This window comes from Lytechinus variegatus, chromosome 9, assembly GCF_018143015.1.
Source record: "Lytechinus variegatus isolate NC3 chromosome 9, Lvar_3.0, whole genome shotgun sequence".
NCBI classification, from domain to species: Eukaryota; Metazoa; Echinodermata; class Echinoidea; order Temnopleuroida; family Toxopneustidae; genus Lytechinus; species Lytechinus variegatus.
This window is the reverse complement of record NC_054748.1, coordinates 1,140,570-1,165,668: the sequence shown is the minus strand read 5'-3', so window position 1 is coordinate 1,165,668 and position 25,099 is coordinate 1,140,570. Positions and strand designations below refer to the sequence as shown.

The window sequence follows — 25,099 nt, the reverse complement described above, 5'->3', positions numbered from 1 at the left end:
AAATTCAGTCTGTTCTTAATCTGTATATAGTCCATATAATATATATTTGCAATATATGTTATTTTAAAGGTTTATTATATATATCGCGATACTATAAATGGCTTTGACTGTAAATATCATTTATATTTTAGGTTTTTTGTTATTATAAATTCCGACCTCTGTACTCTTAACAGCTTCTATAGTGACGTTCGTTTATCTCTTTACTCTTTCTGTAAATTCAATAGTGCAAATTGCACAACTTAACAGCTCTTAGTGTAAATGTAATATACCTGTAAACACTTACCAACCCTTATCGTAAAATCCATGTTATATTTGATATGTATCTCGTATGAAACTTACAATTAGTAACTTGGCTAGTGAATTTCAATTATTATTAACAGCTCTCATTTTACATTGCATACATCTGCTTATGATTGAAATTCCATATAATGTTCTCAAGACCTTTTCATGTAAATCTGAAATATCTATTGATTTTTACGAGCTCTTATTGAAAATGTCATACATATGTTTACTCTTGGTGACTTTCATTGTAAATTCCATCTCTCCCTTAACTGTAAACAATCCATATCATTCGTATTATAGATTCCGTGTACAATATATCCCAATTTGTAAGTTTAGTATATCGCTATACTACATGTATATGGCCTATAGTTATAATTTTCATTTTTGTTTTATTTAGTGAATTCCACATACTCCTTACGCTTAACAGCTCCTATTGGGGATTTCATATATCTCTTTATTCTTAATATAGTATTTTTTCTTGTAAACTCCCCATTGTTAATTCCGCTCCTTATCAGCTCTTAATGTAAATATGATATAGATCTCAAATAAAAAAAATAAAAAAGAAGAAAAAATATCGCGCAGTCAATGTCATGTATCTCTTAACTCGAATCAGACATTATTGTGAATTCCATGCAATTTAAATGTGTAAGTTTCATACACGGCTACCCATTCCGTATGGAACTTACAATAAGTAACTAGGTATGTGAATTTCATATATTTTTACATCTCTCATATTACATTGGATACATCTGATGTGATGTAATGTATTCCACTTTAAACTTTATTTGTTTTTAAGCATAAGACAGGTTCGAAAATGTAGTCAATTCTCATTGTATATACTATCTTTGCACGTTTATGGCAGCCATTTTGAATATAAACGAAAAACAACATTAATCTTATGCATGTCATAAAGACATTTTATATTTTGATAGTAATCATGTTTTTAGATAATACTATATTCATAAATGACAATTACATGCATTTTCGTTTTCTTGTGAAAATTATTTCATCCATTAACATTGTACATAAAGTATACAAGGGTCTTTCGCGGAAATTTTGAAGAAAAGGAGTAAAGATTTCGAACAAAATCCTGTTTTCAAACAATTTCTTGTAATCCTGCATCATGATAACAAGCATTTTATGGTCAATTTGTTTGCATATTCTTATGTTTGTGATTTCCATTGTAATTTGTATCTTTTGGTGGTCATACTGTATTTGCAAATTTGCCGATAATGTGTAAATCTACACGAACGGAATCTTTCTGATGTTTAATTACTGGGTTGGAACTGACTGAAACATGCATGTATCAAAAACAAGGTCATGGCACCTCTAGCCTAGACTATTGAAGTTTTACAGAGATTACACAGAGTGAACATCTCATGCGTGAGGGAGCCCAGAACTTCATGTTTTTTCTCCTTCTCTATCTAATCAAGTACTTGTAAGGGTTATTGGCCACTTTAGAAAGATTATATCATTTTAAAGTAAGAGGATGTGACTTATTAGCTCAATTGGTTTATTTTGCACGATTGGGCCTACTTCGTGGGCTCTATAACGGATAAACATATCACAACTTTTGATATGTTTATCCGTTATAGAGCCCACGAAGTATGTGACATATAAATGATCCACATAGAATTACAGATACATGAATGTTCTGTTCTGTTTGTGGTAACTCCCGTAGGAACTCGGCAGGACAGCATTTTTTGCTGGTAAACGCCAAGCTGGTATATAACCAATTACCTTGGAAACATTTTACGTGTAGGTTGATCAGTCATAGTGGCTGACGTAATAGACGACAGATATCACTCTTGGGCCTTGTTATCAAAGTGGAGACAATGGCAGAGTTGGGATTTGAACTCACAACCTTGCGATTATGAGTCCAATGCTCTACAGTGTATGTACAGTTATATAGCAAACGGTCATGTACTGGTACCATATACAGTGATGGTAAACATGCTAAATGGTTAGTGAACTCCACAAGAAAATAAAACAAATTTTTATGATAGCAATTTCTGCCATGTTAAAGATATCTAACTATAATGTGAGGTGATGAAACACTACATTCAATAAAGTTTGTTTCTCTGTGTTCGCCGAACATTGCAGTATTGTTGTCTCCTTTTAACATTTAGCATGAAGGAGTGCATTTTCTTGCGGGGTTTACTAACTTGTTAGCACCACTGCATATTCATCTAATTGTATAAGTAAAGTAAGATAAAATGGTGGTAGTCATTTGGTTTTATCTGGATCTACCGGGCTGGTGTATATATTCTGTGTCGTGTATTAATTATCACTTGTTTTAAGGACCTGTTGTATATTTCTAAACTCTGAATTGTAAGTGTCATAAACTTCTTGACTCAAATCTGCTTGTCGTTTTTTTTTACCCATACAGCACTTAACAGAAGTTTACCCTTATCCTAACTTTTCTTCAATCTTAAAAGCTCGTATTGCCATTTCACATATATCTTTACTCTTAACAGCTCGTATTGTAGAGTTCACAGGTGGTGGATGAATAAGGGAAAAAATACTCCAAACATTTTTAGTAGCTCTCCACCATAGTTTCATCACGTGTCAAATTGATATATTTTCCTCGAAATGGTAGTCGGATGGGCCAAAAAGGTAAATCCTGTCATGATTTATCAAATAATAAAAGTTACGAATGACTACGTAAACTTTGCAAGGTGGAATATGTTTCTTTTTTTCTGAGTTTATGAATTTCTATACGTCGCTTGTTCAATTATCATGATCTTCTACATGACTAATCTAAGGTAACAGGGAGCCGTTTCATAAAGATATTCGTAGGTTAAAAGCAACTTTAAGAACAACTGGTGAACCTTTCTTACCCGGTAAGCCATCGCCAATGAACATACCATTTACCACAAAAAGGATCACCAGTCGTTCTTAAAGTCGTTCTCAACTTACAAACAGCTTTATGAAACATCCACCAGGACACTTCCACACTTATACGTGATATCGGATCATTACATAGGTTATGTAGATTCGAATCAATGATTGGTCAATACGCCATCACGTGACCATAGCTGCGAGGATCGCCTTTGTTATATTCTAGCTTTTGATGTCACCTCAGTAATAGAACTGCATTGTATTGTAAACTGCGTCGTTAGTTTCAGAAAGGTGACACCGCTTGCTGCTGACGAGTTGCGTAATCAGGTCGTTTACTTGAGGTTAGCGATAGTGTTAACGCGTCGATTGCATGGAGAATGCGCTTGCTATATTTTACTTTTTTTAACACGTAGATGGATTACTGCTGTAGCAAGAATTTCGGGTTATTCACAAAATAGGTGATGAATGCATTCTTTGATGGCGAATGTACATGGACTATACAGTGCGTCCCAGAAAAAACGAAACCGAGATTTAGCGATCATTTATCATTACTTAATCATTAATAAAATAGGCAAATGACCTACCAATGTAAAGCTTAGAATCTCCTCTTTCATCTGATATTACTTAGATTATTTTTCATTCACGCATGAGTGAGCAAATACAATTTGAAGGAAGGATATCAAAAACTCATTTGGCGGGGGGTATCTGGGTTTCAAAAAGAAAACCACATTTTTGAAAAGTTCAATATCTCCTCTTTAATTTGATACCTAAATTACAGAAAATGGTCAAGAAATAACAAAGTTCTGGTCATTTGAAATAAGGCTTGAATTTCAATAATTTCATAAAATGAAGAGGTTCTCCAGGCTGGCTTTCAAACTCACTCGACACTCCGTTTTGTTGAGGATCAGCCATGCATTAAATCTTTTGTTCACCTTGCGAAAGCTTCTGTAGGAAACCGGTGAAAACTCGTTTATCTCATGAAATTATGGAAATACAAGCCTTATTTCAAATGACCAGAACTTTTTTATTTCTTGACCATTTTCTGTAATTGAGGTACCAAATTAAAGAGCAGATATTGAACTTTTCAGAAATGTGGTTTTCTCTTTGAAACCCAGATACACCACGCCAAATGAGTTTTTGGTATCCTTTCTTCAAATTGTTTTTGCTCACTCATGCGTGAATAAGAAATAACCTAAGTAATATCAGATGAAAGAGGAGATTCTAAGCTTTAAATTGGTAGGTCATTTGTCTATTCTATTTATGATTAAGTTATGATAAATGATCGCTAAATCTCGGTTTCGTTTATTCTGGGACGCACTGTATAACATAACACATATTGCCTTATCTATCTTTTTCAATAATTAACATTTCAACTTCCTTCCGAAGCTATATTTTTCAATCGGGATAATAGTTTCATCAGCACTGTGCGCTTCGGGCAAATATAAACCCTTGGGAAAAAATATAACTCCGTCGGGGAAATGACATGTTAAATTCAAACTCTAGGTAGGCAATATCTGTATAATATCATGTATGTAGATGATAAGAAACTTAATCAGAATCTACTTGAAGGCACTTGTAAACTGAGATTATTTAAAATTAATGAAAATTACTGTATTGGGTATCAAACCTTACAGATTTCTTGTAATAAAACTTTTATTTCCTTTTTCTATTTTTACAAATGTGTCTATGTGTGTTGTGTACGTGGATGTTTTTTGCTTATCTTTGTTTAATTGACAAATCTGCAGTTTATATTTCAGCCTTAATGAACATTTCATTTAGTTGTAAAGAATTCGCTTATTAAGGACCTGAAAACATTTCATACTGTAATACGTGATCATTAATCTTGCCATATGTCTGGTTATTTGACTAAATAAGAATTCAACGTCATATTGGGACCTATTCTGTTAAATTGCAGATGAAGATCGTAATATAAAAAACACTGAACGATTTTATGATTGTTTTTGTTCTTTTAAATCATGTGTTTTTACTAACAGAATGAGGGATAGGGTTGATAATGAAATAGAGATAATCATCTTTTTATAGCATAAAAATACATTTATATTGACGATTTTTACCATTTTCATTATAATTAACAATAGCAGAGCGAAAGCATAATAAATAAATTCTTTAATCCAAAAGGCAATGTAAAAATAGCCTAATTTAGAACGAGGGACCATAAAGGATTGTGTATTCTTTGTATTGGGGAAAATGGCAAGTAAATTGTGTCTTACGACATGGACCTGACCTACGTGGACTGTTCCATGTCCAACAAGTCATTCTAATCTAGGCGTATTTAGTGATTTAATATCAAGAAGCCATGGATGATGTATGGTGACTTTCATCATAATTATATACCTTTATTTCAGTTTGGAAACCTAAGAATCTGAAATTTTGTTTTGATCTTAAAGTCTATCGGCAATGAAGCTATATCTATAAAATATCTTCATGTCAAGAATTTACGATTTGGTCTCTTCCTAAAGAAAAATCATATATTTAACATGGTTAAATGAACAAGTGAAGAACAAAGAACTTGGTTCCATGTAATGCCCGGTTGACATTTTCACACATTGTGGTGCCAGTGCGGGACACTTTATGGCACAACTTCGCTATATTAGTTCACACATTGTCCCGACACGTTCACGACGTGTTTTCACATTGTTTGCGCGTAGTTCACACAGTGTTCACGCACTGTCCCGACGTGCTTGCAGCAAATGTTTTCGACATCCTGTTCTATGACAGCGCAAATTTAACAATTCCAACATCCTCTACGATTGTGGTCTGCACTCACAATTTTGCGCATATCATGCGTGAACTATGCGTGAAGTATGCTTAGCCAATGCGCAAATATGCGCGACCCAGTCGTGAACTGCGTGCCACTACCCATGGGGTGTGCCTACTATTTTTTGCGCCACGAAATTTCCATTTCGATGCCACGCAGTGTTGCGACTAGGTTGTGCATAGGTTGTGCATAGTTCAAAAAGAGTTCACGAATTTGTAATGCGTGCCCAAATTTTCAACATGTTGAACATTTTGGCACGCATTTCACGCACTGCCACGCACCTATCCGCAAGCTGGCACGCATAGTTCGTGCATTGGCCCGTATGAGTGCGTGCCCATGCGCAAACTATGCGGGAACCACAATGCGTGCTAGTGTCAACCAAGCTTAAGATAACTCCAAAGGAAACTAGGATTTTGTTATCATCAGTTTGTTTTTCCCCATTTTTTTAAACTGTGTATGTGTTGAACGCACTAATTACCATGGTAATGATTACTCATGTGATAAAATAATACCATTAATTATGGCAGCATTGTATACTTATCTGTCTAATTTATAGCCAGTTTGATTGAATTTGATAAGAGATGACGCTGCCCCTCCCCCACCGAGAAAAAAAGATAATGCTTTTAAATTTCAGGGTATTTGTTTTTCTTCTGTAGGCATGGAAACACATTAAATAGGTTTTCGTTACAAGTATTGCTGACATTCATACATGGACTTCAAAACAAAATTGTATAGTTTGATGAACATGTACTCTCTTTTGTTTTAAGAATCATGTAGTATGGTCTTCAATATTTGGTAACAGTTTTTTGTTACCAAAGTTTATTCAGCTGTTAAAGGACAAGTCCACTCCAAAAAAAAAAATTGAATTGAATAAAAAAAGAAAAAATCAACAAGCATAACATTGAAATTTTCATCAAAATCGGATATAAAATAAGAAAGTTATGACATTTTAAAGTTTCGCTTCATTTCACAAAACAGTTATATGCACATATCGGTCGGTATGCAAATGAGGGAACTGATGACATCACTCACTCACTATTTCTTTTGTATTTTATTATATGAAATATGAAATATTTTTATTTTCTCGTCATTGTCATGTGAAATGAAGTTTCATTCCTCCCTGAACACTTGGAATTCCATTATTTTAACATTTTGTGCTTCAGGCAAGGAGGTCCTAATCGTCAAATTCGAAAAAAAAATGAAATATGGTATAATTCAAACAATAAAAAACAAAAGAAATAGTGAGTGAGTGACATCATCGACTCTCTCATTTGGATGTAACTGGCTCGTTCATATAACTATTTTGTTAAAAATAAGCGAAACGTTGAAATGTCATAACTTTCTTATTTTACATCCGATTTTGATGAAATTTTCAGTATTTCGCTTGTCTGATTTTCCTCTATTGATTCAAAACAACATTTTTCTGAGGTGGACTTGACCTTTAAATAGTTGAATGGGATATTGCTAATAGAAGGCGGCCTACAGCGGTTTGCCCTAAGGCTGGAACAGATCAAGGCCCATTATTGCAGGTTTGCCTATTCGTTTTAAATGCGTCACAATAATTTGTGTATTGATTGGTTAAGCAAGCAAAATTCAAAAGAAGTTTGGAAATTTTGTAACCCATTGATATGATTATTCGTCACGCTCGATAATGAAGGAAGGGTTCGGCAAACAGCTAGTGGGGGCAATGTACTCATCCACAATTTACAAATTGTTTACCTCTCAGACAGCATTGTAATTACGTTTTAAGATCACAAATGAAATATCAATACAAATGCAAAACTAAACGTTTCCAATGTAGCTCTCTTCCATACTCTGTTAATCTTTTAAACGACATGTAATCATTCTAAGTTTGTTTTAATTTGTATGTTCATGATTCTACAGTTCAATTACATCATTTCACTATGTAAATAATTAATGTTTATTGTTTTTGAATCTCAATGAATTAGACCTGCTACCAGCTCTAAGTGATAAAAAATGGTGTGTACCTATCAAGACTGATGAACGTGATTTTTTTTCTTCCTTCCTCCTCTCCTTCTGGTCTTTCCTTCTCTTCTCTCCTCTCTTTTCCATTCTCTCTATATAATTCCATACAGTCACATGACTTCCATTGACATTCGTCTAGTTTCCTTCTCTCTTTTTTCTCACCTTCCAATACATTCTCCATTTTCTCCACCGTCCATTTTTTTCCTAAGATCACATAGTTTACATTATAGGTTTGTGTGTCATTTACAAAATGTTACAATACTTTGTGTGAAAAATCCATATGTAACTTGCATGTTTGTGAAATTAATCACATTTCGGCATTTGGCTGCAACGATTTTTATGAAACCATTTTATCTTTCTGATATGACTGAAGAGATCATTTGCAGAAAGGGCTAGGTCCATTTTTTTTTCAAATTTGATTTTTTGGTCTCAATGTATAGATTTTTAGTAGCTCTATTAGATGATACCAAAGAAAAGTTGAAATTCCCATTTAAAAGTGATCTAAAATGGCAGAGAAAAATCTCCTTTTTTCAAAAGGGGTTAGGTCCATTTCAGTTTAGTTGCAAAAGGGGTTAGGTCCACACATAATTTTTTTTAAAGAATATTTTTAAAAAGTATAAAGACAGGTGGATTTCTTTTATAGCAATTTTTATGTCCTCATGGTATGGTATCACGAACATTTAGTTTCGCATAAGTATATTGCAAATGGGAGAATAAAAAAAATATGTTTTTGGAGTGGACCTAACCCCTTTTGCAAACAAACTTTTCTGAAGAGCTCATTTGTCAAAAGGGGTTAGGTCTATTGTTCATGATTTTTTATTGCATTCTGTCTAAAATCCCCTAATTTTTAAGTGTTCTGACGAAAACAACGAAAATTTTAAATTCACATGAAAACGTGAATAAAATTAGCAAAAATAAATCACCTTTTTAATCAAAATAGATTGGATTCATTCCAGTTTAGTTGCAAAAGGGGTTAGGTCCACGATGATAATTTTTAAAAGAATACATAGAAAAAAATGAAGACAGGTAGATTTGTTTTATACCTCTAGTTTCTCATGAGAGTATTGCAGTGAGAATAAAAAAACTTTTTTTTTCTCGGAATGGTTAAAGTGGACCTAGCCCCTTTTGCAACTAAACTCTTCATATCAAGACTGATGAACGTGATCTCTTCTTCTTCCTTCCTCCTCTCCTTCTGGTCTTTCCTTCTCTTCTCTCCTCTCTTTTCCATTCTCTCTATATAATTCCATACACATGACTTCCATTGACATTCGTCTAGTTTCCTTCTTTCTTTTCACTCACCTTCCACTACATTCGCAATTTCTCCACTGCCCATTTTTTTCTAAGACCACATAGTTTACATTATAGGTTTGTGTATCATTTACAAATTGTTACAATACTTTTGTATAAAAAATCCACATGTAACTTGCATGTTTGTGAAAGTAATCACAATTCGGCCTTTGGCTGCGATGGTCTTTAATAAACCATTGTATCTATCTATCTACTCTCACACACACACCCTCACCAAAACGCCAACTCACACGCACCCCACTCACATCCTTTTTTTTCAACATGTTTTTATTATGGATTTCATTCAAATGAATTACATAAACAAAAGATAAAGACAAACAAATTACAAATCTTCATTTCATATGAACAAGGATATGCAATAAAAAATAAATACACATATATTTACCAAAAACTGAAGCAAATGAGGACGGAATGAAATTCTTTAAAATTATGCCTTATATCTAAAAAAAAAATACTTTACTGAGCCCCCAACCCTCTATGTATTTTAATACTAATATTAAATGACTAAATGATTTGCAGGAAAACAGAAATCAACCTACATGTATCATCAAGCTTCAACATAACTTTACATAATTATACACACATATACACACACCCACCCTTACACACATGCACATACCATGCATACGTAAACAAACATAATATATACAAAACTGCATATGAACGTTTAACATTTTTGCGCAATAGGATAAAAAAGAAAAGAACCTGCAAATCATATTGATGCAAGAGAAGGAGAAATTGAAAAGAACTAGTAAAAAAAAGAAAAAAGAAAATCAACATTCACCCCAGGATTCACACTTGCACCACACTAGACACAACCCACCTTTTCACATTCAAATTTCCTTTCACTTTCAGTTTATCCTATTTCTGTAAATGTAAATTTGACTTGCCTGACTTCGTTGCCAGTCGACTTTCTTCTTCTATACAACCCGTAATATATGTGTGTATTTTAATGAATGAAGGTACCCGGCCTTCAGCTCTGGAATTGAAAATTGCATACTTAATCAAAGGGGAAGTTCACCCTGAAGAAAACTTTGTTGTAAAAATAGTAAAGAATATTGGTGAAGGTTTAAGGAAAATCCGTTAAAGAGTAAGAAAGTTATTAGAGTTCAAAGTTTTGGATTCGTGACGTCATAAACGAGCAGCTGTCCCATGTGTTATGTAGTATAACATGCATGAATTTCAAATTTTGTATGGTTTCTGATGACTTAATTTTGTTTTCTATTCATGATCGGGAGTGCAATGATTTGTTTATTGATATACAAAATGTACAGTGAAAACCATTTTCAATTTTCTGAGAAACTGACATTTCATTGTTTTTTACCATAAGCTATGTAGGAATCCTGCTCGCATATGACGTCACAGATAAAATAACTGAAATTCTAATAACTTTTTAATTACTTGATGAATTTTTCTTAAACCTTCGGTTATATTTTTTATCATTTTGTCTGCTATTTTTACAATAAACTTTTTATCAGGGTAAACTTACCCTTTAATCAATATAAGAACAGAATGTGACACATTTAATTCTACAAGAATTTCCAGGAAATGGATCAGTCGTCTTACAAACTACGGCTGGTTACACCATGTTAAGGAGACGCTCACCACAGCTCGCTTAGTTGCACAGTGTGTTGATAGAGAGAGTAAGTACATACTGTATGTAGATACTGTATTAGCGCCCTCTAAAGTCAAGACCTGAATCTGACAAACTGTCTGGTTGATTACATCATACTACGCTAACTACAGCGTGCCTAGGAGACAGTAAGCAATAATGTATGGACATATGCATTAGATATTCATCCAGTGTATTTTGGAACCAGATATGAATAACATTATGCTGCGTTTGGTGAACTAAAAGGGGACTATTATAGTATGTATAGGATGTAGAATTTGTGGCGCACATGGGGTGGGGGTGATGGTTTTGAACATGTCCAAATCCTTTATGCGTGGATATCAATCATAAAAGATGTCAATGGATACACAGGCGCTTGGGCTTTGTTTTATGTTGAAAATGTGCTTATTTCATGGATTGTATTGAGGTTGATAATGGGCGTTTTTTAGAGAGTGGTAGTGGTTTGAAGCTATAGGTACTTGGCTAGCATGGTGATATCTGGAATAAGAAAGAATAAAAATTGTTGTAAAACAATGGGTCATTGTTTTGTTAGTTAATTAATGTGTAAAATAAGAAAACATGATGGTTTTATTGAAATTACTAATGAGTTTGTCTACATGACAATAAACAACATGTTAACAAATTAATTAGTTTCACTACACAATTGTTTTTGAAGGCACATTAGCAAGACTGTAGTGTACTGGTTAATGTTTTGATCTTGTTCAGACTATTTTGTTACTAACTTTTGGTGGCTGGAAAAAGGAGAGTTGTTGATCAAAAATTTGGGTGGTGAGAGGAAGCATTGCCCATAGAGGGAATAAATCCTCTCACCTTGTGTAAATTTTGCGACAATGAAAGTTTGAATTCGAAATTTAACCAAATAGACCTAAAGTTAGCTCTAAATTTTGGAGAAATCGGTGGTAGAAAGTCTCGAACCGCTAAATGTTGTTAATTTTTGGTTGAATGGTAATTTTGTGCAGTTTAGTTGTAAATTTATCTCCAAATAAATAATCATATTTTTCCTAAAAGCAACTTTTGCTTGATTTTACCGATCACCATTAGACTACCACGATAGATATGAAAGCAGATAAAAAAGGGAACAGTTAACGATAGGCCCACTACTCTACATAGACACCTCTTCAAACATTTAGAAACAAAAAAATCATTGAATTTCAATACCAAAATGATTCAATTAAAATGTAATGTCGGTTTCTCCCTACGCCACGGCCATGCCACTTGTCTTTACCAAACACCATTCTAACGTTAAAGTTCACATGGCATGAAAGATATAACAATTCAGTCATGTGCCTGCGTAGTAGTGCAGTGTTTTTATTAGAGAGAGCTGCAAGTAGATACTGTACAGGCAGCAATCAATAATATATTATTCTAGTGCCCTCTAAATTCAAGATCATGATTAAAAACCGTCTGAATTGTTTTTTAGATAATAAGAAAACGTTAAACCCACTTCAATCAGGATTCCGCAAATATCGTAGTGTCAAAGATCATTTAGTCAGGCTTGAAACAGATGTTCATTTAGCATTGAAGGAGAAAAAATACACCGTGGCAGTTTTTCTAGACCTGGAAAAGGCGTATGATTCGTTATGGAAAGGAGGTCTCTTGAAAAAATTGTCAATGTTGGATATTAGTGGAAAATTATTTTTCTTTATTAGAGCTTTCTTAAGAAATAGATTTTGTAACGTGAAAGTTAACAATAGTATGTCAGAAAAGTATGTATTAGAGCACGGAATCCCTCAAGGGAGCTCATTAAGTCCTGTCATTTTTACATTGATGTTAAATGACTTAAAGATTAAAGAAAGTGGAGTAAAACTATCATGTTATGCAGATGATATCGCGATTTGGTTTACTAGCTCAAACTTAGATCTTGTTCGCCAAAAGCTGCAAGAAGCCCTCCATGAAATCGAAATCTGGTGCTGGAGATGGAAATTAAATATTTCTCACACTAAGTCTGTAGTTTTAGTTTTTACCAATAAACAAAAGAAAGACATTACTTTGAAAATAAATGGGCATGTTTTGCCTCATTGTGAGAAGTTCAAATTTCTTGGTATGTGGTTATACTCGAAACTAACTTGGTCTAGCCACATTAATTCGATTATTTATAAATGTAAGAAAAGATTAAATTTATTACGTTGCGTTTCGGGTACGTCCTGGGGGAATAGGTATGAAATTTTGATGATGATATACAAAGGTGTTATTTTATCTGTTTTAGACTATGGAAGTGAAATGTATGATTCTGCCTGTACATCTCTTAAGAAAAAGCTTGACTCTATACAATATAGAGCTTTGAAAATCATTACAGGAACGATATACAATGTATCATTAGAGTCTCTACAAGTTTTGACCGGTGAATTACCGTTGTATCTTCGGAGAAAACTGTTTAATGATAAATTTAGATATTATTTGTTGTTTAGCACTTCATGTCATCCAAGTAGAGAAATTCTCATTGAACATACGAACAGACACGAATGGAAGGAAGGGGAAAGACCTTTCAATCTTCGAGCCTGTAGTGATGAGGTACTTGTAGAGAAGCAAGACAACTTATTAACAAAAATCCCGGAATGGCGTTTGTCCCGCCCTCCTGTGTCGTTTTATGCACATCGTATAATTAGAAAAAAGGATATGCTAACGGCCGAGATGAAATCTATCGTTCTAGAAAGAATTGGAATTGTGTGGAATGGTTATTTACATATATATACTGATGGATCCAACAGGATAATTTTAGAACTGGGGCAGCATTTTATGTTCCTCAGTATAAAATAAAAAAGTGTTTCAGGTTATCTAATGTAAGTATCATGAGAGCGGAACTCATGGCCATTTTAATGGCACTTGAGTGGTTAGACTCCTTTGATAAACCATGTTCAGTTGTAATTTTTTGCGACTCTTTGTCAGCACTGAATATGATCGATTCATATTTCATAAAATACACTATTGTTAATGAAATTTTATTCAAAATTCATAAACTTAGTTTAAAAGATATCTGTATAAAATTTGAATGGATTCCCTCACATTGTAATATTAACGGCAATGAGATCGTCGATAAAGCTGCCAAAAAAGGAGCCGCGAAAAATTTTATAGACATCGTTTTACCAAACACTATAAATGAACTTACATGCTCACGTATGACATTTTATAAAGGTGTCTGGCAAGCAGATTGGAATGCGTCTAGAAATGGTAGATTTTTATATGCTATTCATGGTAATGTCTTTAAGCAGGCTTAAAGAAAAGGTTTTTCTCGGAAAGAGGAATGCCTCCTTCATCAAATCACAATAGGTAAGTGCAAATTAAACTATTATATGTTTCAAATTAAACAGCACTCTTCAGGCCTCTGTGAGGTGTGCAATGTATTTGAGACTATTGAACATTATATTTTATTTTGTTCAAAATATGTAAAGGAGAGACGCATCATGTTTAATAAACTTAAGATGAATGACCCGAATCTAAAACAATTATTAATTAATCCTGATTATACACGGGAACTACTATGTTTTATATATGCCACTAACCGTTTTGACAGTTAGGTGTGTGTCATTTTCTTCAAACCTTAGACATGAAAGAAGGATTGATATTTCTTATTAATAAGAAAAAACAAAACAAAAGAATAAGAAGGACGAGAAATTGTATGTGATGTCACAATTGAATTGTTATTTAACGAAGATTTTAAGAAATTATCTAACTAGTCATGCTAGTAGCCGATTTGTTAGCTGTTGTGCTTTTTTTCACGAACAATAATTTAGCACGCGCGATATTTAATTTCTCTATTTGTATTAAAATGTTTATTCCTCGAAGAAGTTTAATTTGGTAGGACCTACTAATAGGTGGACGGGTGACTAATCTATATTAATACGTCATATAATCGTCACCAATGGTTTGACGCCGTATGGATCGCCTTTGCCGACGACGTCCTACTTACGAAAGCGACTGGCGCGTATAATCTGGAGAGATTGAAGAGCGCCATCATATTCAACAACAACAACAACTGCTGTTGCTTATATCAAGCCGGCAGTAATTACAGCCTGCATAGTAGTGTTAGGTGTTGAGAGACAGAGTAAGCGTATATATTTCTGGTGCAGCACGATAAGAGAAAGATATCTAGTGCCCTCGTTAGTTAGTATACTTCATACTTTCTTGCTCAATATTCCTCTGCTAAAATATCAGACTTCATGAAAGTCAATAAAATATTCTGGAGTCATTACTTGAAATGCAATACCAGGAGATCGTATTAAAATGTCCCCATCTATCGCTTCATTTAAACAAAAGTATGAAAAACATCTCATGAATGAATCTTAAGTAATCTGTTATAGCAACTAATTATGCAAACAATTTTCCCGTCAAAATTGCACATATATTACCCCCCCCCCCCCGTCATCTCTCTATTTATTTTGTATAATCCACTATGGTATTGGAGCCAAGCCTATGAAAAGCCAATGGCCTCTGCTGGCTCCCCACGTTCTTTGTATTTATAACCCATCTATTGTACATTGATTGTATAAAGTGTTTTTTTTCTATGATAATTTGAAATAAATGAAATGAAGTAAACTGTTGGTTGGTAACAAAATATACTGAATACAGACTTGTTACTTTACTGTACTACTTCCTAAGTAATATCTATGAAATAATTTAAATATTGTTCTCATATTTTATATGTTCCCCTTTGTTAAATCAGTTTGCTCCTCTAAATTTAGGGTTCACTTGGGATGTTATCTTTTTTATACAATGTATATATTTGTCTCAGATTCTGCTATTCTTGTTCATGGGTCAGAAGGTCTGGATGCAAGTCTACAGGTGACCTCGTTGGCTCAGGTTATTCTCGATTTAGACTGCAGAACAGTGAGGGGGTGAGTACTGGACATAGATAAGATGATAGGGGTGATGTTTACGATAGTGATGATGATGATGATGATGATACGGATGATTATGATAATGATGGGGATGATTGTGATGATAGTAATAATTTTTATGATGATAATGGTAGTGATGGTGAAGACGATAATGTTCTTGATGATGATGGTGGTGATGGTTATTGTAATAGCCTAAAACTAATGATAATGAATATGGATTATGGTGGTGATGATTATGATTACAATTTGATTATCATCATCATCATGTTTGAGTGATTTACTAAGCATGAGGAGAATGGGGAAAACAGAAGGAAAGAAGAAAAGGGAAAAAGAGATGAAGAACAAAGAGAGAGATGAAGAAGAAGATGAAGAGAAGAATGAAAAGAAGAAGAATGAGAAGAAGAAGAAGAAAGAAGAAGAAGAAGGAGGAGGAGGAGAAGAAGATGAAAAGAAGAAGATAAAGGAAAGAAGAAGAAGAAGAAAAAGAAGAAGGAGGAGAAAGAAGAAGGAAAGAAGGAGATGAAGGAAAAGATGGAGAAGAAGAAGACGAAGAAGGAGGAGAAAAAAGAGGAAGAAAGGGAGGAGAATGGAAACATTGGTGATGGTAGTGATAACGACAATGATGATTGCCCAACACTGATAATAGGGAGGGAAACAACACTCTGACAAATTTTTCTCTCCTTCATAACAGCTTTGAAGCTCTTATCGAGAGAGAATGGATCCAAGCTGGCCATCCGTTCCTCAGCAGATGTTCCAAGTCAGTCTTCTCTCAGAGCAAGAACAAATACGCTGGTCCGGTGTTTCTTCTCTTCTTAGACTGTGTCTGGCAGGCACTCTATCATTACATCCATATGGTTATTTTATAATAATAATAATAATAATAATAATAATAATAATACATAACATTTATAAGGCGCTACTGTTGTTTCTAAGTGCACTGTGTTCTGTATATGGTTTGTACTTGTTAAAAAAAGTGGCAGGGGATAATGAAACAGGTAATACAACTATTGTAATAATAAAAACTTAAAACTGGTGTGCACCTCCAATTGACCGACCCACAACTGTGAATCATCTGTTAAACAGGTAGGTTTTGAACTGATTCACAGACTTGGCATTATGAATGTAAGATGGTAGCTTATTCCAAAGGGAAGGGGCAAGTGAAGAAAAAGCGCGGTCACCATATTTTGTAGAGGTTCGAGGTCCAGGAGTTAACTGCATTGTAGACGATGAACGAAGAGGTCTTGAGGAGGTACTATTTCAACCTGTAGCTCATTTATACCAATATCTATTAACCCGTTGCCATCCAAAACTGGGCGATTCCTGTACAACCTGTTGCCATCTGGAACTAGGTGATTCCTGTACAACCTATTGCTATCTGGAACTGGGTGATTCCTGTACAACCTGTTGCTATCTGGAACTAGGTGATTCCTGTACAACCTGTTGCCATCTGGAAATAGGTGATTCCTGTACAACCTGTTGCTATCTGGAACTAGGTGATTCCTGTACAACCTGTTGCCATCTGGAACTAGGTGATTCCTGTACAACCTGTTGCTATCTGGAACTAGGTGATTCCTGTACAACCTGTTGCTATCTGGAACTGGGTGATTCCTGTACAACCTATTGCCATCTGGAACTAGGTGATTCCTGTACAACCTGTTGCTATCTGGAACTAGGTGATTCCTGTACAGCCTGTTGCCATCTGGAACTAGGTGATTCCTGTACAACCTGTTGCTATCTGGAACTAGGTGATTCCTGTACAACTTGTTGCCATCTGGAACTGGGTGATTCCTGTACAACCTGTTGCCATCTGGAACTAGGTGATTCCTGTACAACTTGTTGCTATTTGGAACTAGGTGATTCCTGTACAACCTGTTGCTATCTGGAACTGGGTGATTCCTGTACAACTTGTTGCTATCTGGAACTAGGTGATTCCTGTACAACCTGTTGCTATCTGGAACTAGGTGATTCCTGTACAACTTGTTGCTATCTGGAACTAGGTGATTCCTGTACAACTTGCTGCTATCTGGAACTAGGTGATTCCTGTACAACCTGTTGCCATGTGAAACTAGGTGATTCCTGTACAACCTATTGCTATCTGGAACTAGGTGATTCCTGTACAACTTGTTGCTATCTGGAACTAGGTGATTCCTGTACAACCTGTTGCCATCTGGAACTAGGTGATTCCTGTACAACTTGTTGCTATCTGGAACTAGGTGATTCCTGTACAACCGGTTGCTATCTGGAACTAGGTGATTCCTGTACAACCTGTTGCCATCTGGAACTAGGTGATTCCTGTACAACCTGTTGCTATCTGGAACTAGGTGATTCCTGTACAACCTGTTGCTATCTGGAACTAGGTGATTCCTGTACAACCTGTTGCCAACCTGAACTAGGTGATTCCTGTACAACCTGTTGCTATCTGGAACTAGGTGATTCCTGTCCAACCTTTTGCCATCTGGAACTAGGTGATTCCTGTACAACCTGTTGCTATCTGGAACTAGGTGATTCCTGTACAACTTGTTGCTATCTGGAACTAGGTGATTCCTGTACAACTTGTTGCTATCTGGAACTAGGTGATTCCTGTACAACCTGTTGCCATCTGGAACTAGGTGATTCCTGTACAACTTGTTGCTATCTGGAACTGGGTGATAACTGTCCAACCTGTTGCTATCTGGAACTGGGTGATTCCTGTACAACCTATTGCCATCTGGAACTAGGTGATTCCTGTACAACCTGTTGCTATCTGGAACTGGGTGATTCCTGTACAACCCGTTGCCATCTGGAACTGGGTGATTCCTGTACAACCCGTTGCCATCTGGAACTGGGTGATTCCTGTACAACCTGTTGCTATCTGGAACTGGGTGATTCCTGTACAACCTGTTGCCTTCTGGAACTAGGTTATTCCTGTACAAAGTCTATGGGAATTACAGAATTCAGTAGTCAACAAGTTAAATTTTGTATCTGAAGACATAGGCCAGAATTCTGAAGTCGGGTTTAATAAAAACTCAGGTTTAAAGTTGTGGTTAAAGTATGGATAGCCAATTGTTACATACATTACTAATGGTAGAGATATTACATTTCAGTTCATTTGGCTCTTAAATCATTCATAATTGTCTAGGAAATATAAATACACTTGTAGATGATTGTCTTCACCATCGATGAATCAGGAAAAAGCACAGTAAAAATAGGAAACATACATCTTAATACAAATTTTGACACTTTTGGCTTCCCATAGTTTTAGTACAGAGTTAGACCATGGTCTAAGCTAAACCTGACTTCAGAATATGGGCCAAAGTATTAAAAAAAGGAGGTAGTGAAATACAAACCAGAAGTGTTTTAACCCAATCTAGGCCGGGGTATTTTGGGAGTTCCTATGGCCGGGGGGGGGGGGGCCTCCCAGGCCCCCCCCCCCCTAAGATCTCGGCAGTCGACCGCGCGATCGTGCCGAAAATTGGCACGCGGGTTGTCTGGGACATAATCTACAAGATTGTTTAGTAATTTATTTCATGCGAATAGCTATTAAATGATTATGCTAATTTATGTGTAATTAGTATGCGAAATCATACTTTTTCCTCTAACTCCATAAATAAAGCTCCAAATGTACTCATTTTTGGTATAGAAAATCTTTGTGGTGTCCTTAGCAGGAATACATGAAAAAAATTGTGATATCGAATCATTTTCTTATGTATTATATTGTTTTTTGCAATTATGTATTTCTTTGTTTTTTTTACCTTTTGTTTTTCATTGTTTTTTCAATGAAATTTGTTGGGGACTCTTCTGTGATCATAAAAATTATAACATGAATAAATCTAGACTAGCAAAACTAAAAATAATCATACATTTATGAAGTTTGGTTGAAAACACAATTTGCATTGACTTTGTACATGAAATCACGTTTTTGAGCAATTTTCGGTCTGACATGCACTTACATAATGTTGCGTAATTTCGGAACCACGTACCCGGGTGACGCAAAATTGGTCTAAAAAGTTGCGCAAGACTTGAAAGTAAAAACTCAGCAAGCGGCGTAGTCAAAAAATTTCCCACGGCGAAAATATTGCGCGATTCGTTGAGGGCCCCCCCCCCCCCGGCCTAGATAGGGTTAAGTTGCCAGTTACCACATTTGAAGAATGAAAGCTGATCAAAGGCAGCTATAATATGAGCATTTCACAATGCATGGGATGTCATTTATGATACTCTTCTTTTTTCGGGCATTTCAACAGATATTCCAACAATTCCCATGCTCTTTTGAGTTCAACGAGAAATTCCTCATCATGCTGTTTGAGAATGCATACGCAAGCCAGTTCGGTAAGTATAGGGGGATGGTTCGTGAAACAAACACAGCCAAACCTGCCTTATAGGGCCACCCAGGTGAAACAGTAAAAGTGGCCACTAGAGACATGTAACCTTAAATATTTTCCCGCTTTGGTCCACTTGAGTCCCATTCAGCGGACTGCCAAGTGTGATTTGAGTCACATTCTATTCACAATGCATACAGAGTGCATCAAGTCTAATACATACATGTATACTCATAAAACAATGGTGATGTGTGCATTGCATTTTACCGTGTACACACAAAGCTATTCTTTACAAAAAAACCAAATTAGCATAAAACATGCAAAACCCCTCTTTCTTAAAATTACGCAATGGAATTTTGTTTGGCAGGAGGTATTAGGTCCATGGCGGGAAAAGAGTTGCTAGACACACATTTCTTCCAAATAGGAGACAATTTAGGTGGCCACCATAGACAGGTGGCTGCTAAGACAGGTTTGACTGTAGGTTCCGTGGTATTTGCTCTGGTGACAATTGCACCACAGCGAATCCCACACACTAATCGAATGACCAGCTTCAACCCTGGATTAAACTCTATTCCCTATTCTAAACCTAGCATAAAGAAAAAGGAAAGTGGGGATGTGACATTGTTAGCCCACCTAATGAATATTCATGATGATGTGCATATAACTGCTTTCACAAAATATTGCCAAATTTCAAATTCAATAACTTTGTTATCCGATTTCGATGTAATTTTTAGCATTATTATAATTATTTATATATTAATGTTTTCAGCCCGGAGTACCCCTTTAAGAGTAATGGCCATCTAAACTTAAGGAATTTATGGAACCTTCTTGTACCATGGTAAAAGGACTCATCAGCCAACTAGAATTGAGGTTTTAATGGTACATGTAGTAACAATAATAGCACAGTAATCTGATAAATGAATGTCTTTACTTTCTTCTTTCAGGTACATTTTTGTGCAATAACGAGAATGAAAGAAGGATGGCTCGAGTATCTGAGAAAACAGTTTCTCTTTGGTGAGTTTGAGTTTCATAATGATTTCTATTTCTTTCTTCTTTTTCTCCTCTTTTTATTTTCCTATTCCATCATGTCCTGCTCCTTCTTTTCCTCCCTGTCTTTCTTTTTCTTCTCCTTTTCTCTGTCTTCTTCTTGCTTTTGTTCTATTTCTTATTCTTCTACTTCTTCATCTTGTGCTACTCATTATCTGTGCCCTCATAATTGTCCTCCTTATCCCCCTTGTCTTTCTCCTTGTCCTTCTACTCCCTTTTCTTCTATTTTTTCTTGTTTGTTTTCCTATTTTTCTTTTTCTTCTTCTTCTCCTTCTTTTTCTTCTTTTCTTTTCCTTCTTCTTTGTTGTCTTCTTCTTCTTCTTCTCCTCCTCTTCCTTCTTCATCTTATTCTTCTACATCTTCCTCTTCATTGTTGTCTTCCTCCTCCATTTCTATGACATTTTCATTTTTTTGAACGGAGGGGGGGGGGTATTAAGTACTACCACATGCATTATGCAAAATATGTTACCTCTATTACTGTCATAATTTCTAACTGCATTTGTGCATTCCATTTAATTCAAGAATGTTGTGTCTCACTTTTTTTTAATGCAGGACATACATCAACCGTCCTCAGATTCTCCAGACATTCTTCAATCCCCTCTACCAACCCAATCAGCAGGTCATCTGGCCTTCGGTTGCCCCACAGAGCCTGGTGAGTTAACGTATTCAATTCTATTCAACTCTTGAGTAACCATGTTTTACATGTATGCAAGCAAAAGAGAGGCTGAACGCATGACATTTGTACCATCGCACATGTACATCTACTTCCTATATGTACCATTGCATATTTTGATAACGTGACAATACAAGTCAGTTCTAAGTAAATGCGAGTAGGGCCTGCGAGCTAAATAGGCACTTCCCTGCAAATGTAAGGCATGCTTGAATCACTGATTTTGTTTCACCAATAAATCTTTCTTCATTTTAATGTCTTCTTTACTACAGAAAAAAAATATTGATTGTCATTTGTCTTTTCATCAATTGCACAGCCATCATTGTAAACGGTATTTACTGCGCCACGCGTTACATGTTGATTATTTGATTACATGCCCGTACTGCCGAAGTTTGGTGTTTGGACCGAGTGCTGTGTGATTGATAAAATTCACTATGAAAACAGCTTTTATCATACTGAATTTCTATATTTCTCTTATTTATGAAACAGGGTTGTCATGCTAAAGTGTCTATTTTAGTCACTTTTGTACTGTTTTATCAGTCTATTTTAGGCCTAATGGTTAAGCCTCTATTTCTACTTACCTTAGATGTATTGACTTTCTGTTCTAGGCTCTATGGTCAAGCCTTTACATGAGATGGACGTTGAGTGATACAGTGACCAGTATACCTACACAGGTCATCAGAGATATCAAACAGAGTGATAAAGAACTCAGGTTAAAGGTCAACGAACTAAGAAGGTATGATGATTATATCGCCTGTAAAGAGGACAGAATGTCATAAATGGAAAATAAAAACAGCAGTATTCGAACCTAGAGTGTAGTGGGTGGTTCACCATATATTCTTTTGTGCGCATGTGTTGGTCCTGAAAAACGACTATCCAAACTTAATGTTTCAACAAGTGTGTTATTGTCTTCTTCAGGATAATGAGCAACAATAACAATTTAGTAACAACAGGGATGTTTTAAATTGTGTTCTAATATATGGAATTCAATTCAGGTAAATGTATCACATATCTTCTCTGAATGTGTTTTGGGAAAACTTTGTATATACATCAACAATAATGTTGCTTTCTCACCATCTCTCTCTCCCTCACTCTTGCTCTGTATATCTTTCTGTATACTGGTATACATCAATCTATCTATCCCTACCGGTGTGTTGGCTAATTTCGTAGAGCATCCGTCTCACAACCGGGAGGTCGGAGGTTCAAAACCTGGCCGCGTTTGACCAAATGATGCTAAAAGGTGGGAGTTGCTGCTACCCTGTTTGTCGTTTATCGATTAAAGGGATAGAGCCTCGTTGATCTTGCTGTGTACAGCGGCTGCCGGGCCTACGATCATTTTGCCAAAGTAAATTTTAACAGTTCTTCATTTAATGCATATTTCGAACAATAAAATATGGATTTTCATTTTTCTTTTGTTTGTTTGTCAATCCTTTTTCCTTTCTCTAGGCAATTGGCAGATCTTCAGAAGGAAGCCTTAGAGAAAGGGCTGATCAGCGATTGAATGCCAGCCAAGTACTCTACATTCCTTTGTTTTGTTTCTCACAAGGTCTAGTTGAATCAGTTCATTGTGATGTCACAAAAGTAGTGGACTTGTCTATTTACTCCTGGGCAATTCTTTTGAAATATGTACCTCAAACCCGCTATATGCAGGATGTTCTTTAAATGATACATCCTGCTTTGTGCTTCATATGAACAGGGCCCTGTCCCACAAAGAGTTGATCCAATCAACGACAACTTTGGAAAGCCAGCATCTGCAACATCTAAGATACATATTTGATAAAAAATATTTCCTAGATATACTTTATATTCATACATTCATAGTTTTCTTGAAAATTCATTTTGCTTCTCTTTGCTTACAAAGGACATTGCGCAAACTTCCTGAAGAGGAAATTATGACGTTGATGGATTTCCATATACGTGAAGTTGATCGGATCAATGGGAACTCTTTGTAGACAGGGCCCAGGGCTCCATCTTACAAAGAGTAACAATTGATCCAATCAATCGTAACTCTATAAAAATCCATCAGTGTCATAATTTTTTTCTACGAAAAATTTGCCAATGTCCGTGCAGTGAATTTTCAAGAAAACTATGAATGCATGAATATACATCATAGCGAGAAAATGCTTTGAGCAAACGTGTATAATAGATGTTGACGTTGCTGGCCGTCCATAGTTGCAACTGATCGGATCAATCGTAACTCTTTGTAAGACAGGGTCAAGGTGTAATGTTCTCAATTATGGCTTTAGTATGTCATGTAGAGGAGTAAAACTAGAGAAAACTGTGGGTCGGGTGAACAAATAGTTGATGATATTTTTTTGGAAGTTGTCCTCGTGCTAATTGGAAAGGTGAAGATTCCCTTCTCCAGATGGGGGTCAATGAACACCTGGGTCCCGTAACAGAAAGGTTAATGATCAATACAGTCAATCATAGAAAGTTTTTTTTGTACGATCATCGCTAATCTTTGTGTTACAGGCCCCGGGGTGTGTTTCATGAAGCATCTTGTCAGTGATTTTGACTGGTAGTCTTGCTCTAAGCCAATCAGATGCAAGGGTTTTAGTAGCTTGTAACGATGGTCAGTTAAAATCCATGACGATATGTTTCTTTTAATGCAACCTTTTTAGGTCAAGGCTTAGGACATACTGAACTGTAGAAAACGGCATCAGCACATGAAAAAAATCAGATACTTGTACCTTGTGATGTTCATAATGCATTGAATGCTGAATTCTATAATAATATTACCTCCCAGCTCCAGTTAGTCCACGTCCTGGACGATTTTTATTGATTGGGCAAACCGTATCGGACCGTACCCCCGCCAGCACACACAACCAACACACACACGCCCTCAACTGATTCACTTACCCTCAATGATTCGCCTAACCCAGTGATTCACCTAACTTACTGATTCACTTTCCCCGAAGTGACTGTTCAAAGGGTGTGGGGATGTAGTGTGTTATGTGTTTGGTAGTCGTATCGTACAAAATATCAACAGTCCAGGAGGTGAACTAGGTTTCAGTATGCAATGGGTTGAGACAGTTTGACCTGAATTCTCAAAGGTGCTTTTCTAGCCATTGTTTGGTTTCTTTGGAAACCTCAATGAATTCTAGTTAGCTAAAAATCAGGTACAAAATGCAATTCATCATCATTGTCATATGCACTAACACCTGCATAATTCGTATCTCTTGGTATTATTAATACATATCCTGTCTGAAAACAAAACAAAAAATGATATGCTACGACTTCATTATTCAAGGTTTAATAAGGCACACTGTCATGTACATAACAAGTAAGATTATCTGTCATGCTGTTCTAAACAGAATGAAACTTTTAAATGGGAACGCCTTCTATTATTTGTAAAGTAGGATTCACAAATAAGATTTCTGCTGTTGTCTTTATTATGCATTATAAGGTGTAGAAGTGTATTTT

The 25,099-nt window shown here is 35.6% G+C and overlaps 1 protein-coding gene across 1 annotated transcript; it reads left to right on the top strand.

Moving 5' to 3' along the window:
• Window positions 1–10,807: 10,807 nt before the first annotated feature.
• Window positions 10,808–23,718, top strand: LOC121422089 (myotubularin-related protein 9-like). The gene is made up of 8 exons (XM_041616902.1): window positions 10,808–10,839; window positions 15,559–15,661; window positions 16,356–16,494; window positions 19,885–19,969; window positions 20,904–20,973; window positions 21,559–21,658; window positions 22,285–22,412; window positions 23,123–23,718. The coding sequence occupies exons 4-8, from the start codon at window positions 19,936–19,938 to the stop codon at window positions 23,175–23,177; spliced, it is 387 nt and encodes a 128-aa protein (XP_041472836.1). The 5' UTR covers window positions 10,808–10,839; window positions 15,559–15,661; window positions 16,356–16,494; window positions 19,885–19,935; the 3' UTR covers window positions 23,178–23,718.
• The last annotated feature ends 1,381 nt before the right edge of the window (window positions 23,719–25,099 follow it).

Excerpts from the sequence above, each read along its gene's own strand:
- LOC121422089 (XM_041616902.1), top strand. The coding sequence starts at position 19,936 with ATGCTGTTTGAGAATGCATACGCAAGCCAGTTCG. Across the intron at positions 20,974-21,558 it reads GAGAAAACAGTTTCTCTTTG|GACATACATCAACCGTCCTC; the intron begins GTGAGTTTGAGT and ends TTTTTAATGCAG. Across the intron at positions 22,413-23,122 it reads AAGGTCAACGAACTAAGAAG|GCAATTGGCAGATCTTCAGA; the intron begins GTATGATGATTA and ends TCCTTTCTCTAG.